This window comes from Pseudorca crassidens, chromosome 14 (assembly GCF_039906515.1).
Source record: "Pseudorca crassidens isolate mPseCra1 chromosome 14, mPseCra1.hap1, whole genome shotgun sequence".
NCBI classification, from domain to species: Eukaryota; Metazoa; Chordata; class Mammalia; order Artiodactyla; family Delphinidae; genus Pseudorca; species Pseudorca crassidens.
Genome location: NC_090309.1, coordinates 8,503,333 through 8,519,387, shown reverse-complemented (window position 1 = coordinate 8,519,387; position 16,055 = coordinate 8,503,333). Strand labels below are relative to the sequence as shown.

The window sequence follows — 16,055 nt, the reverse complement described above, 5'->3', positions numbered from 1 at the left end:
GAGCTTTCCTGGACAGGGCAATGATTTCTTGGCTACAACACCAAAAGCACAGGCGACAAAAGTAAAAACAGATAAACTGGACTATATCAAAATTGCAAACTATGCATCAAAAGAACACAATCAACAGAGTGAAAAGAAATGGGAGAAAACATATCCAGATCACATATGTGGTAAGGAGTTAATATCATAATATACAAAGAACATCTAGAACTTAACAAAAGAGCAAACAACACTTTTTAAAAATGGGCAAAGAACTTGAATAGATATTTCTCCAAAGAAGATCTATAAATAGTTAACAAAGACCTGAAATGATAAAATGCTGCTCAACATCAGTAGAATTGGTGGTTACCAGCGGGTGGGAGGGAGGACAGGGTAATGGGGAGTTGTTTAATTGGTAGAGAGTTTCAGTTTTGCAAGATGAGAAGAGTTCTGGTGACTGGTTGCATAACAAGCTGAATTACATAACACTATTGAACTATATACTTAAAAATGGTTAAGATGTTAAATTTTTCGTTATGTACATTTTATCACAACTAAAACTTAAAAATATAGGCACTAATAAAGGTATCAGAAATTATGTTGTAAATGGATTATAGACCTACATGTCAGCTAAAACTAAACTCTCAGGTGAAAACAGGAATAAATTTCCATAAGCTTGGAAGAGGCAGTGGTTTCCTTTAGATACACCAAAAGGAAAACTTGGAATTCATCAAAATTAACAACTGCTCCAAAAGACAGCATCAAGAAAGTGAAGATAAACTACAAACTGGGAGAAAACATGTCAAAGGCCAATCGTTCGTCTTTAAAAGGAACTTGTATACCTAATATACAAAAATAAAAAACAAAAAATCACAATAAAAAGACAAATGAAAAATGGACAAAGGATCTGAATAGACACTTTTACACACATATACAAATGGCCAATAAGCACATGAAAACATGCTCAATATCATTAGCCATTAGGGAAATGCCAATCAAAATCCCAATTCAATAACACTTCATACCAAATAGAATGACTGCAATCAAAAAGATGAAAAATATATTGAGGTGCTCCTATGTTGGGTGCATATTTATTTACAATTGTTATATCTTTTTCTTGGACTGATCCCTTGATCATTATGTAGTGTTCTTCCTTGTTTCTTGTAACAGTCTTTATTTTAAAGTCTACTTTGTCTGATATGAGTGTTGCTACTCCAGCTTTCTTCTGATTTCCATTTCCATGGAATATATTTTTCCATATCCTCACTTTCAGTCTGTATGTGTCCCTAGGTCTGAGGTGGGTCACCTGTAGACAGCATACATATGAGTCTTGTTTTGCACCCAACACAGGAGCACATGAATATATAAGGTAAATGCTAACAGACATAAAAGGGGAAATTGACAGTAACAAGTAACAGTGGGGGACTTTAACACCCCACTCACACCAATGGACAGATCATCCAGACAGAAAATTAATAAGGAAACATAAGCCTGAAATGACACATTAGACCAGATAGACTTAATTAATATTTATAGGACATTCCATCCAAAAGCAGCAGAATACACTTTCTTCTCAAGTGCACAGGAAACATTCTCCTGGATAGATCACATGTTGAGTCACAAATCAAGCCTTGGTAAATTTTAAAAAATTGAAATCATATCAAGCATCTTTTCTAATCACATTGCTATGAGATTAGAAATCAGCTACAGGAAAAGAAAAAACTGTAAAAAAAACACAAACACATGGAGGCTAAACAATATGTTACTATATAACCAATGGAACACTGAAGAAATCAAAAACTACCTACAAACAACAATGTAAACATGACGATCCAAAACCTATGGGATGCAGCTAAAGCAGTCCTAAGAAGGACGTTTACAGCAATACAATCTTATTTCAAGAAACAAGAAAAATCTCAAATAACCTAACCTTATACCTGAAGCAACTACAGAAAGAAGAACAAACAAAACCCAGAGTTAGTAGAAGGAAAGAAATCATAAAGATCAGAGCAGAAATAAATGAAATGGAGACAAAGAAAACAATAGCAAAGATCAATGAAACTAAAAGCTGGTTCTTTGAGAAGATAAACAAAATTGATAAAACTTTAGGCAGACTCATCAAGAAAAAAATGGAGAAGACTCCAATCAATAAAAATTAGAAGTGAAAAAAGTTACAGTGGACACCACAGAAATACCAAGGGTAGTAAGAGACTACTACAAGCAACTACACACCAATAGAATGGACAATCTAGAAGAAATAGACAAATTCTTAGAAAGGTACAACCTTCCAAGACTGAACCTGGAAGAAACAGAAAATATGAACAGACTAATCACAAGTACTGAAATTGAAACTGTGATTAAAAATCTTCCAAGAAACAAAAGTCCAGGACTATGGCTTCACAGGTGAATTCTATCAAACATTTAGAGAAGAGTTTACACCTACCCTTCTGAAACTCTTCCAAAAAATTGCAGAGGAAGAAACACTCCCAAGCTCATTCTACGAGGCCAACATCACCCTGATACCAAAACCAGACAAAGCTATCACAAAAAAAGAAAATTACAGGCCAATATCACTGATGAACAAAGATGCAAAAATCCTCAACAAAGTACTAGCAAACCAAGTCCAACAACACATTTGAAGGATGACACAACATGATCAAGTGGGATTCATCCAGGGATGCAAGGATTTTTCAATATCTGCACATCAGTGTGATAAACCACATCAACAAATTGAAGAATAAAAACCCTATGATCACCTCAATAGATGCAGAAAAAGCTTTTGACAAAATTCAACTCCCACTTATAATAAAAACTCTCCAGAAAGTGGGCATAGAGGGAACCTACCTCAACATAATAAAGGCCACATATGACAAACCCAGAGCGAACGTCATTCTCAATGGTGAAAAACTGAAAGCACTTCCTCTAAGATCAGGAACAAGACAAGGATGTCCACTCTTGCCACTTTTATTCAACATAGTTTTGGAAGTCCTAGCCACGGCATTCAGAGAAGAAAAAGGAATCCAAATTGGAAAAGAAGAAGTAGAACTGTCACTATTTGCAGACGCTATGATACTATATGTAGAAAATCCTAAAGATGCTACCAGAAAACTACTAAAGCTCATCAATGAATTTGGTAAAGTTGCAGGATACAAAATTAATACACAGAAATCTCTTGCATTCCTATATATTAACAACAAAATATCAGAAAGAGAAATCAAGAAAACAATCCCATTTACCACCTCATCAAAAAGAATAAAATAACCTAGAGCTAAACCTACTTAAGGAGGCAAAAGACCTGTACTCAGAAAACTATAAGATACTTATGAAAGAAATCAAAGATGACACAAACAGATGGAGAGATATACCATGTTCTTGGATTGGAAGCATCAATATTGTGAAAATGACTATACTACCCAAAGCAATCCACGGATTCAATGCAATCCCTATCAAATTACCAATGGCATTTTTCACCGAATTAGAACAAGAAATTTTACAATTTGTATGGAAACACAAAAGACCCCAAGTAGCCAAAGCAATCTTGAGAAAGAAAAACTGAGCTGGAGCAATCAGGCTCCCTGACTTCAGAGTATACTATAAAACTACAGTCATCAAAACAGTACAGTATTGGCACAAAAACAGAAATACTGATCAATGGAACAGGACAGAAAGCCCAGAGATAAACCCACACACCTGTGGTTACCTCATCTATGACAAAGGAGGCAAGAATACACAATGGAGAAAAAACAGTCTCTTCAATAAGTGGTGCTGGGAAAACTGGACAGCTACATGTAAATGAATGAAATTAAAACACTCCCTAACACCATACACAAAAACAAACTCAAAATAGATTAAAGACCTTATAAAACTCTTAGAGGAAAACATAGGCAGAACACTCTTTGACATAAATCACAGCAAGATCTTTCTTGATCACCTCCTCGAGTAATGAAAATAAAAAACAAACAAATGGAACCTAATGAAACTTAAAAGCTTTTGCACAGCGAAGGAAACCATCAACAAAACAAAAAGACAGTCTTCAAAATGGGAGAAAATATTAGCAAACAAAGCAACCGACAAGGGATTAATCTCCAAAATATACAAACAGCTCATGCAGCTCAATAACAAAAAAACAAACAACTCAATCAAAAAATAGGCAGAAGATCTAAATAGACATTTCTCCAAAGAAGACATACAGATGGCTAAAAAGCACATGAAAAGATGCTCAACATCGCTAATTATTAGAGAAATGCAAATCAAAACTACAATGAGGTATCACCTGACACCAGTCAGAATGGCCATCATCAAAAAATCTACAAACGAGAAATGCCGGAGAGGCTATGGAGAAGGTACCACTGTTGGTGGGAAGGTAAATTGGTACAGCCACTATGGAGAACAGTATGGAGGTTCCTTAATAAATTAAAAATACAGCTACTATATGATCCAGCAATCCCACTCCTGGGCATATATCTGGAGAAAACCATAATTCAAAAAGATACATGGGGACCTCCCAATGGTTAAGAATCCGCCTGCCAATGCAGCAGACACGGGTTTGAGCCACGGTCTGGGAAGATCCCACATGATATGGAACAACTAAGCCCGTGCACCACAGCTACTGAGTCTGCACTCTAGAGCCACAACTACTGAAACCCACATGCCTAGAGCCCTGCTCTGCAACAAGAGAAGCCACTGCAGTGAGAAGCCCGCACACCATAACGAAAAGTAGCCCCCGCTCACCACAACTAGAGAAAGCCTGTGCACAGCAACGAAGAAGCAACACAGCCATAAATAAATAAACAAACAAAAAGATACAAGCACCCCAATATTCGTTACAGCACTATTTACAATAGCCAGGACATGGAAGCAACCTAAGTGTCCATCAACAGAGGAATGGATAAAGAAGGTGTGGTACATATATACAATGGAATATTACTCAGCCATAAAAAAGAATGAAATAATGCCATCTGCAGCAAGATGGATGATCCTAGAGACCGTCATACTGAGTGAAGTAGGTCAGACAGAGAAAGACAAATATTGTATGATATGCCTTATATGTGGAATCTAAGAAAAGGGTACAAATGAACTTACCTACAAAACAGAAATAAAGTTACAGATGTAGAAGTTACCTACAAAACAGAAATAAAGTTACAGATGTAGAAAACAAGCTTATGGTTACTAGGGGGTAAGAGAGGGAGCAGGGATAAATTGGGAGATAGGGATAGACATATACCCACTACTATATATAAAATAGATAACTAAGAAGGACCTACTGTATAGCACAGGAAACTCTACTCAATACTCTGTAATGGCATATATGGGAAAAGAATCTAAAAAAGAGTGAGTATATGTTTATGTATAACTGATTCACTTTGCTGTACACCTGAAACTAACACAACATCGTAAATCAACTATACTCCAATAAAAATTTTAAAAAATAAAATTTTTAAGAAGTTATAATAAAAAAAACCCAAAAGGTGAAAAATAACAACTATTGGTGATATGGAGAAATTAAAATCCTCATACATTACTGGTGGGAATGTAAAATGATGTAGCCACTGTGGAAAAGTTTGGCAGTTTATCAGTTAAAGATGGAGTTATCATACGACACAGTAATACCGCTCTTAGGTATATAACCCAAAGAAATGAAACATGTCCGGATAAAACTCATTAATAAATGTTCATATCATTAGTCATAATAGCCCCAAAGTGCAAATAACCCAAAATTTCCTCAACTGATGAATGGATTTAAAAAATGTGGTATATCTATACTATGGTATATTATTCAGCAATAAAAAGCAATGAAGTACAGATAGATGCTACATATAGATGAAACCTGAAAACATGGTGAAAGAAGCCAGTCACAAAAGGCCACATATTACATATTTCTATGTTTATGAAATGTCCAGAAAAAGCAAATCTACAGACACAGAAAATGTATGAGTTGTTGCCAAGAGCTGGGGGCGGGGGTGGGGGTGGGGGGGAGGAGGGAGTAACTGCTAATGGAGATGGGGCTTCTCTTTGGGGTGATGTAAATGCCCTGGAATTAGACAGTGGTGATGGCTTCATGACTGGGCTTCATGACTGTGACTATTAAAAAAAAAAACACTGAAATTGTATACTTTAAGGGTGAATTTTACGGTATTTGAATTTCTTCCAATGAAGCTCTCAATAAAGCTGTGACTAAGAAAAAGATAGGGTTCTATAAAATAATTTTGAGTTTCTTATCAAACTTAACTTTTAATAAAAGTTGTAGCACTTAAGCAGGTATACAACAGGTATTGAAAAAATCTATCCTTTTCCCTTTCCCAGTGAATAGTATATACAACAGACCTCAGTGAATTTCTGCAACAAGGATCAGTGCTGATGTGGAATTCTCACAACTTTAGGTGAACCTTTAAGAAAGCAAATGAGCTACAGAATACCTTGATTGCTTTAACTCCAGTGACCTGCAGGTCTATGAAGAAGCTATGGCTCCTTCCATTATTCTTCAATACTGAAAAAAAAAAAAAACTGGAAACTTGGATTCACATCTGGCTCTACTGTATTATGTGATTGGAATAAAATTACATGATTCTCAACTTTTACAAGCATTTCATGGTTTTCAGTCTTGCCTTCTATAGTCAATACCTACTGGCTCTGAATCCTCCTTTCCTTTTAGGATAAAGCCCAGCATTCATTCAATGAGATTCTGACATGAGTTACCAAATACACTGCATAAGACCCAGGCCTGGCCAAGATCATGGGGTCCCATCCCTTTTTCCACAGGGACTACAGGTCTAATTCAGGGGCAGGTGTTCCACAGAAGAGTCCTTTTGTAGGGTCTGATTAGTGGACCCTAGAAAAGGAGGTTATCTCTCTTCTTTTTGGGTCACAGACCTTAAGGATGTGTGCTTTTGATGGCCTCTTTCCCATTATGTAGAAAGGGCCAGCCTAAAAACGAGGTCAGGAGACAGAGAAAAACAGTCAAGAGATGGAGGCAAGGAGCCCCGGCAGCATAATCCCAGGCTTTGGATCCAGCTATGCCTAATGAGTGATGTTAATGTTTTGAGGTTGTTACTTCAGTGATTCAGTGCAAGGGAAGCATTTCTTCTCCAAGGAATCAAACACAATTTATTTTAGAACTAAATAGTACAGACTGAATAAAAGAAAATTTTATCCTAAACTTTCAAGATAGACATTTTCTCACCAGGCACCATGTTGATTTTAACAGTCCTGTTAGTGGCCTTCACAATATTCACGAAGGATGTACAAACTGTGTCATTTGGTTGAGAAGTCAAGTTTGAAAATAACAATCTTTCCATTCTCTGTGCTTCAGAACAATTCTTAAAACACATCTAGTATGTTCTTAGCTCATAACTATTCAATTAAATTTTTCTTCTAAAAATAACTTAGAGCAAGAGAAGCATTTACTTCATACATACTCATCCATTTTCTTCAGTGTTCCATGGAGGAAGAAACTGCTCCAACCGAACAGATGTAACAAAAAGTATGTTTCTTATTTTGGCTTCTCTGTTTTAATGACAGAGAAAATCCTTTGTTGTTTTCATCTTGGTTTCAACATAGTAGTATCAATATCCTTTTCTTCCCCTGAATCTTGATCTGGCATCCAACTGAAAATAAATATACAATTAAATAATATTCTGGACACCATAATTAAACACAGATTTGGTAACAGGTGTCACTATATGAGAGAAGTAAACCAGTTTCCAGCACACTCAAAAAGGCAATGGTCACAGCTCCCAAGGGGGGGGAAGAAAAGATGGCGTTAAAAACGAAAGTTCCATTTAAGGTCACAATAAGGATTTTCTTCTTGAGTCCAAATTTCATTTATCTTTTTCTCTGAAGTACACTCAATGTATGTTGTTCTTCAAACAAACTTGACGTTCTAATTAGGTTTTGTTTGGGTTAATATTCAAGTGTTTTTTAAATCTTTAAATAGTAACTGAAAAGAGGAAAGAGCCTTGAACAATGTTACTGACACTTTAGTATTAAAAGTCCTTAAATTACTACTCATAGGTCAATTCTATGTTCTTTCACTCAAGCCTCACAGTGCAGCCACTTCTTAAGGGTGGTGTGGTAGTGTGGAGGGTCCTAGTCAGTAGAGAAGGCAAAATTGCATAGACAGTCAATACCACTCCCTAGAAATTCCATAGGAAGGAATTATTTTAGAGTTAAACCCTATTAATGAGGACAACACAGCCAGTGTGAGACAGACTGCTATTTCTTCATCTGAGCACTAGATAAAGTAGCTAAGAGCCACATTTTCAAAAAATAAATAATCTTCAAACATGGGAATCATGATCAGGATGATGAGAAGCTTATATTAAGAGGGAACAGCCGATTCAAACTCACCATCTCACCTTCACTCTGGGTCATACACTCACTGTTTGAAATATCAAGCAAAATTACCAGCACAATTTAAATTATTTTGTTTCAGGTTTTTGCCAAGAGTGCATAGGTTACATCAGTTAAGTGTGAGGCAACTCCACTATGCTGGAGGACTAACAGTGAGTCACAGTCTTAAGGGCTGCAAGAATCTCTAAGTCTGCTAAAAAGTTCCCTATACTGCTCTTTCTGGAGTCCAAAAGTATGAGTGAAGCTCTGCCTTGTACTGATATTTGAAATGGTCAGAAGCACGTTTACTTTTTATTCAAGATGGTTACAAATTTCTGCAGAAGGTAGATAAATTGTGGGAAATTTTTACATGTTCTGATTTCTTAAAGTTCTTTGGAGATCAAAGACTGATGTTCAGGCCACGAATTACAGGGAGTTTATTACAAATTCAATCATTACGATTAAAAAGGACAACTCATCACCTCTTACAGTAACTGTTCTTTATAACTTCTCAATTATTTAAACATGATCTGACATTCTTGAAAGATCTAAAGGCTTGCATCTTACATGGGTAACAAAACTATGTGAGAGAAGGCAAGAAAATCCTCTTTTCTAACATGAAATGACGGGAAAATATGGCAAAGAACTGTGTCACTTGAGAAAAGAAAGCGAGCATGGCTAAATTTAATCTAACTTTACACCTCCCAGGATCTGGTTAGTGAGCAAACATGCTCAAGTTCTTGTCTGGCCTCCCAGATCATAATATCCTGTACTCTCTGCTGCTCTTATCAACAAAAGGGAAGGGATCTGAGTGCTGTCCCTCAACAAACAAAAGCAGGTTCAAGTCCAAGTTACTGCTGTCTTTAGAGGGATGTCCATTTTTCTGATTTCGTATTTTCTTTTCACAAAGAGAAGGCTCCTGGTTTCTATTCCAAAGATCTTTGTAGATCTTTGGAATCAAAGAACACTAGAGTAGAAACCATGAGATTTGTAATGTCCTCTTAGGCTGTCTTTCCACAATCCCTCACTCTACAAATTCAAACACAGACACCAACATCTCCTCCTAATCACACCAACATGTAAGGCACAGTGCACGCGCCGCAGACCCCACATTATGGGTCTGTGTGTAGCTGCCAAATGACCCACGTACACAGTGACCAACATCAACTGTGCCCCATCTACACCTGCCAAGACTGAACTCTCTCTCTTTCAAAACTCCATGAAGTTTAGCTGCTGTGGTTAGCATAACAGCAATAACGGAACAATCAGCTGTGGGTGTGCATGAATGCCACCTCACGTTAATTCACGGGGGGAGAAAAAAAACATCCTTTTTTCCAAGTGATATCACTGCAACCTATTTATAATTACTAAGTCACTCCCATATTTAACTCCACAGAGCTAATTTCTATCATAAGCTTTTAAAAATCGTTAGCTACTTACCACTGATCTTTTACACTCAAAAAATGAGTATTTCAAAGCTTTGCAGTTTCCTTCCTTCAGACACTGCCGAGGGGATTTTCCTTCCTATGACACATAAAACAACATAAATACCTGAAAAATTTTCTCACAAAGTACAAAATAACTGTCCTTCTGGAAATAGTTCTTTTTTAAAAAGTTAAGGAAAAGCAGAAAACAATAATATAAGAAATAATTCATAATTCATTTTGACTGTTGGTACTTAAGAAAAAAAGGATAGAATGAAAAAATATGTCAAATAATTTTGGGGCACTTTAAGGGTGCCCTTGAATTTTTGAAAATGCTGGTTTCCATGGGATACTTTTCTTTAAAATGTTTATATAAAAATCTAGAAACTGTTATCTTCACCTCCTCATGTGTAAGAAAGGGAAAGAGTAAAGGTGAAAGTAGTAACAGGGTTTCTTCAGGGTTTTTAAAACTTTCACACTCAAGAAGTCCTAAAGACAGAGAAGAAAGCAGTGTGTGTGACACAGAGAGAGAGAGGGAGAGAGGGAGAGAGAGAGGGAGAGAGGGAGAGAGAGAGGGAGGAAGGGGGGAGGGGGGGAGCGAGAGGGAGGGAGGGAGAAGGAGGGAGAGAGAGAGGGTGGAAGGGGGAAGAGAGAGAGAGGGAGGGAGGGGGAGAGGGGGAGAGAGAGGGAGGGAGGGAGGGAGGGAGAAGGAGGGACTGAGGGAGGGAGGGGGAGAGGGAAGGAGAGATGGAAAGAGGAAGGGGGAGAGAGGGAGGGAGAGAGAGAAAGTGGGGAGAGGGAGGGAGAGAGAGAGAGGGAGGAAGGGGGAAGAGAGAGAGAGGGAGGAAGGGGGAAGAGAGAGAGAGGGAGGAAGGGGGAGAGAGGGAGGGAGGGGGAGAGAGAGGGAGGAAGGGGGAGAGAGAGAGGGAGGGATGGAGGGAGGGAGAGATAGAGAGGGAAGGAGGGATGGGGAGGGAGAGAGAAAAAGGGAAGGGGGGAGAGAGAGGGAGGGAGGAAGGGGGAGAGAAAGAGGGGGAGAGAAAGAGGGGGAGGAAGTGGGGGAAAGAGGGAGGGAGGGAGAAGGAGAGAGAGGGGAGGAACGGGAGAGAGGGAGAGAGAGAGAGGGAGGGAGGGAGGGGGAGGGAGGGAGAGAGGGTGTGCACGTGAGCGATCAGGAATGCTGTAGTGGTGAATGGGAGGGTTTGTTCTGGAAGGTAGTATCAAGTGGCTTTAAAGTCTCCAATTACAATATCGTTTTAATGCAAGCAAGTTTATCTCCAACACATCTCTGTGTTTTCCCACCCCCTACTGCCACAGTCAAGCTCTCTATTCTGAGAAGCTCACTGAGTAAGAATTTGAAGAGGAGAGTGAGATTTTAACAGAATTTATATATACTTGGAAGGGAAGATCTGCCTGGGCCCAGTGTGAAATTAACTGGTCTTTAAGCAGTGAAAGCTCATAAGAGCTTAAGAAAAATGGATTAAACCATTCCCTTTCTGCCATCAAGACAGGACAGTGCTACAAGAACACATTCACAAGGGAAGTGCTTATTTCTGACTCTTAACAAGACTTTAAAAATCACACTTGACAAAGTAACTGCAAAACTAGATTAAGAGCTAAAATTTAGTAGTATTTTAGTAGGTAAACATGGGATAGAAATGACTTCATTATCATATCTTCATTATCTTAAAATATTTTGAACAAATTTACTGCCATAAATTGAACACAAAGGCACTTAAATATATTGGACACAAAAGCATCTACAGAAAGTGTATTTCACAACTCAAAGAAGATTAAAATTTAACCATGCAAAATTTCTTTTTGAACCCCCTACCCTACTAATTTATCTAGTAACTAAACACTCACAAGGACTAATTTATTTAAAAAAAAATTCAGAACTGTCCTACATCAGTTTAGCAGGAGGTTAAAAAGTAAATACAAGATATTCCTGTCTACACAGAGCTTCAAACAGCAGGTAGGAGAAGGTATACACATGCTAATGTTCACTGGCAGTGTGAGCAAGTCACAAAGTGGGCGAGGTAACGGGGAGGGGGGAGGGGGGAGGGAAAGGTGCTGAGGGGGTTCCTGTTTCCCAGGACTGTAAATGCATAAAACAACATCTGGAAAAAGGAGACTGAACTTGAATTTTCTGAATCACCTGAGGTTTAATGACATTAAACTAACTTGCAATTCTCAAGGGGAAAAAATCAAAACCTTACATTTTATTACTGTTAAAGAAATAATAAATAAATCATATACTGCTCATAAACTTTACCTTTATGCAGTGCTTCACGATATAAAGGAAGATCGTGAAATCTTCCAACTCGAGGTGAATTCCAATGCAAAATGAATCAAGCAATTTTGTCTGAGAGTAAAAATGACCCTGTTCCATGTTAACTTTAAACACTCAAACAGCCCCAATTAGGTGCCCTAAAGTCTGAACAGCTTTAGTGCTGGTTCTCAACATTTCAGAAAGATGTTAATGAGGTCGGCTAGAGTACTACTTAAGTAGAAAGCTCTGGTGTAACTTAAACTTCACCTGCTCTTCATTATCAAGGATTTCCCCTCAAGCAGATTTTGACACCCCGACTCCACCACTGCAATCACTCTCCAAAACCTTTATTTTGCAAGTTGCAGTCACACTCCTAGTTTTTACTGTGAAAAAAGCTACAGGGTACCACATCTATGGCATTCCTGATCCCCAGGAATCCTGGCCACATTCCAGACTTTATGTCTGTTGGACCCTAGATTTGAATTGTCATCTACATCAGTGAATCTCAAAAGTGAACCAGAACAGAGTAGCAAGCTTCTCTGCACTATAATGTTCCTCCCTCAAACTCTGTAATGAGGTTGCCCACATGAACAACATAGAGATAAAAGACTATAACTATACAAAAGACTGGGGCTTCCCTGGTGGCGCAGTGGTTGAGAGTCCGCCTGCTGATGCAGGGGACACAGGTTCGTGCACCCCGGTCTGGGAAGATTCCACACGCCGCGGAGCGGCTGGGCCCGTGAGCCGTGGCCGCTAAGCCTGCGCGTCCGAAACCTGTGCTCCGCAACGGGAGAGGCCACAACAGTGAGAGGTCCACGTACCTCAAAAAAAATAAATAAATAAATAACAAGGGGACTATAATTTCAAAAAAAAAAGGACTGTAATTTATAAACTGATGCTTCCCCTAACCGTATCTGAGATGCCATCTTTTTCACAAGCTTTCAACCCATACTGCCAACTGCCTACCGGGAAGATCCATCTAGATACTACACTTAAGAGAGAAATATTACTTCATCTTCCTCCACCTCCACCCCTAATGGCAGATTGCTAATTGCCCCCTTAATATTCACTCTTCCTTTTGAGTGGGGCATATGGCTGAGCTAGATTTCCCAGCCACCTTGCAGCTGGGTATGGTCATGTGACTAAGTTCTAGCCAATGGAATATGCAGGGAACTGAAATGTAAAACTCCTGGGTTGGTCTGTAATGCAAAGTGGCTTGCCCCACTTTCCTCCCCCACGTTACTAGGCCTGATGATGTGGAAGCAAGGCAGTCTTGGACCATGAGTGGGAGAGTAACATCCTAACTCCCATCACAGCACCTGACACCACCAATCAACAGTGCTTAGGTTCATGGAAGACAGAGAGGATCAGACTAGACCCTACTTATAGGCAAACAAGAAAGAGAATTCTCTCTTTTAAGCCACTGTTATTCTGGGTCTCTGTAATATTCGTCTGAACCTATAACCCAACTAAGACACTCCCAAGCTTATTTGCCTTCTGAGGTCAAGACTGGTGATTCCCAAACATGGCTGTATCCAAGAATCAACCTGAGACACTTTTAATTTACAAGGGAGATGGGGAGAGCAGTGGAATCTGTACTTTTAAGCCCTCCACCTCCATCTCCAGGTGATTCTGATGAAAAGTCAGCAGGTCTGGAAGCTGTTAATAGACACAAGGGAGATAACTTGTAATTGAGTTCCTTGGGCAGTTTCAACTCCCAGGAGTCAGAATCCTAAGAAGTTTATCCAAGAGATGCCTTTTGAATCTGCTTTTTCCTTGTTTCTCTTCTCCAGCCCCACCAGAGTTTACATCCTTTTCACCATTACCCTGAGTTTCTCTGAGCCCCTACAGTTCCTTGGCTATCTCTCAGTACAGCCCCAGAACTAAGTATTTTATGTTTAATTCCTCCCTAAAGTAAAGTCTAGCAGCTTTGCAGGTGGGTTAAAGATTGGCAAGGAGAGACTATAGCATCACCTGCCAAAAGATCAGATTAATTTCTTTATTCAAGGAGCTGAGGAATCAAAAACCTTATCATAAATGAGGTGGCCATACACAGCAGCCATATACCTCAGCAGAACTCCCCTTGGTCTTGAGTTCCTAGTGGGGAGGGGTGGGCTAGAGCTGCCAGTGACACCATCCGAGAAGGTAGGATATCCGCCTGGATTTGCATAACTCAATGTTTTGCCTCAGTATTGCCATTTTATAGTCCAGTTGAAGTGACCATTCAGGATGAATTTAACTCAATCTGTCAATGCACTTCTATTTAAGAGACTCTTTATATGAAAACACCACGTTTTCCTAGTTGACCAAATTCAGCAACAAAAATGCCACATACTCAGTGAGGGAAAGCAACATCCGTGCAATGTGTCCGGGTCATTACGTCTGCCTACACCTTCTGAGCTTCCCAGAGATCCAATTTCTACAATGTGTCCCATTCATCTGTATGTCCCCTCAATCAGACCTGGCACTCAAATGTTTGCTAAATCAATCAATCACTGCAAAAAACCAATTTGGTGTTCTCCTTGCCACCAGTATTCTCTTCCACTTCCAGAGCTTCTTTCCTCAGTCCTACTCTGTGCCGGAGCTGCTCACTGTGACACCCGTCACCCATGGCAACCGTCCTCTCAAACCTTCCGGCACATTCCCCGTCCTCCAGCCCAGCAGGGCACCAGCTTCTCGTGGGCCTGCCACATCTCCATGATTATGCACGTGTTCTTTCAGATTCCCCCCACAAACACTACAGCCTCCACTCCTTTACTTGATAAACTACTACTCATCCTTTAAGACTCAGAGCAAATGTTACCTCCTCCTGTGAGAAGTTTCCAAATTCTCAAGCAAAATCAGTTGCTCTCCACTGGGTGCCCGAGGCATTTTGCTCCTCTACTCATAAAACAAGTATTTACTCAATGCTTACACAGCCCTTGCCAAAAACAGTGAACCAAATGTAAAACATGAATCAGCAGAAACACCAATATAGCCTCATGGTTGATGTCCATTTTCGCGTAGTTGTCTTTTCTTTGAAATAAAGGCAACTTTCTGAAATTACATCTCCGAATGCAAAAATAATTGCACCCAACGGATTGCCCTCTCACCAGGCCTTGGTGAGCGGAAAAGGTACTTGTGCTTTGGTTGGGTTCAAGGCCAGAACCCAGGTTCCCCAGTCGACTTTGAACCTCTCTGCATTCACACTGGCTCCTGAGAAGACCTGGGGCTGTAGTGAGGGAAAAACAGGAGAGCAATAGCTCCCATCACAGCACGTAAAACCACAAGATCCACGGTAGGGGGAGCAAGATACAAAGTGGTGAAAATAAAGAGCTGCCTCATTTACAACTTACGCAGGAATGCACAGAACTCAACTCAGCAACACGTTCAAACCAACACAGAGTAGGCAGAGAATCTATTCAGCCACCACTGAACACAGAAAGGAGAATTTACTAGGCAATAGTGTGCCAGGTTCATGTAATTACCTGCTAATTTACTGATTCTTATTTTCTAGGGCTCAAGAAACCTTTCTTATTCTCCTTTATGCCTCCAGAACCTAGCAGAGTGGCAACATTCCGTGTTTCTCGACCCGAAATGGTTTAACCTTTACAAAAACCCAACGGGGCGGCACCGTTCTCTCCAATTTCACACCACCTGGGAAGTGAGGCTCTGACGGTGGATGCGCCCAAAATCATTAAGTTGGAGCTGCGTTCGACACCCAGGACGGCGAACCCCGGGCACTTCTCTTGACTATCACCGCGGCCGGCCGAGAGCCCTCCGCCGGTCCCGCCTCCCCGCTTCGGGCGTCGGTCACCCGAGCGCCCGGCCGCGCTACCTGGAGCACGCAGTCCGACTGCAGCAGGCACGCGCCGAGGTCCTCCTTCAAGCCCGCGCACGCGCCGCCCTCCGGCTTGTCCTCGTAATAGCGGGGCATGACTGTGCCTTCCGCCAGCTGCTATCCAAACCCACTCCACTCCGCGACGGCCCCCACTTGACTGAACGCCAGCGACGCCGCGGCGGGCGGAACCGGAAGCCACAGCCACCACTTCCGGCGGGCGCGGGGCGGACCT

At 40.3% G+C, this 16,055-nt stretch overlaps 3 protein-coding genes across 4 annotated transcripts in view; 1 reads left to right on the top strand and 2 right to left on the bottom strand.

Annotated features, from left to right (window-relative positions):
- The window catches only part of INPP4A (inositol polyphosphate-4-phosphatase type I A), a 148,741-nt gene extending 142,181 nt beyond the window's left edge, over positions 1 to 6,560 (top strand). For both annotated transcript variants that reach the window (XR_010934341.1, XR_010934340.1), the window contains exon 26: positions 6,283 to 6,560. The gene's annotated coding sequence lies outside the window, so the exon portion shown is untranslated. The remainder of the gene's footprint in view (positions 1 to 6,282) is intronic.
- The window catches only part of MGAT4A (alpha-1,3-mannosyl-glycoprotein 4-beta-N-acetylglucosaminyltransferase A), a 504,464-nt gene that overhangs the window by 370,347 nt on the left and 118,062 nt on the right, over positions 1 to 16,055 (bottom strand). The gene's annotated exons all lie outside the window — the stretch shown is intronic.
- Positions 7,057 to 16,015, bottom strand: COA5 (cytochrome c oxidase assembly factor 5). Its single transcript, XM_067704231.1, has 3 exons — positions 15,821 to 16,015; positions 9,748 to 9,831; positions 7,057 to 7,583 (listed from the first exon to the last, which is right to left on the bottom strand). Exons 1-3 carry the CDS (start codon positions 15,917 to 15,919, stop codon positions 7,542 to 7,544), a joined length of 225 nt encoding a protein of 74 aa, XP_067560332.1. The 5' UTR covers positions 15,920 to 16,015; the 3' UTR covers positions 7,057 to 7,541.

Coding starts and splice junctions, on each gene's coding strand:
- COA5 (XM_067704231.1), bottom strand. CDS start 15,919: ATGCCCCGCTATTACGAGGACAAGCCGGAGGGCGGCGCGTGCGCGGGC. Junction 9,832..15,820: donor AGTCGGACTGCGTGCTCCAG/GTAGCGCGGCCG, acceptor TATGTGTCATAG/GAAGGAAAATCCCCTCGGCA. Junction 7,584..9,747: donor TTGAGTGTAAAAGATCAGTG/GTAAGTAGCTAA, acceptor ATTTATTTTCAG/TTGGATGCCAGATCAAGATT.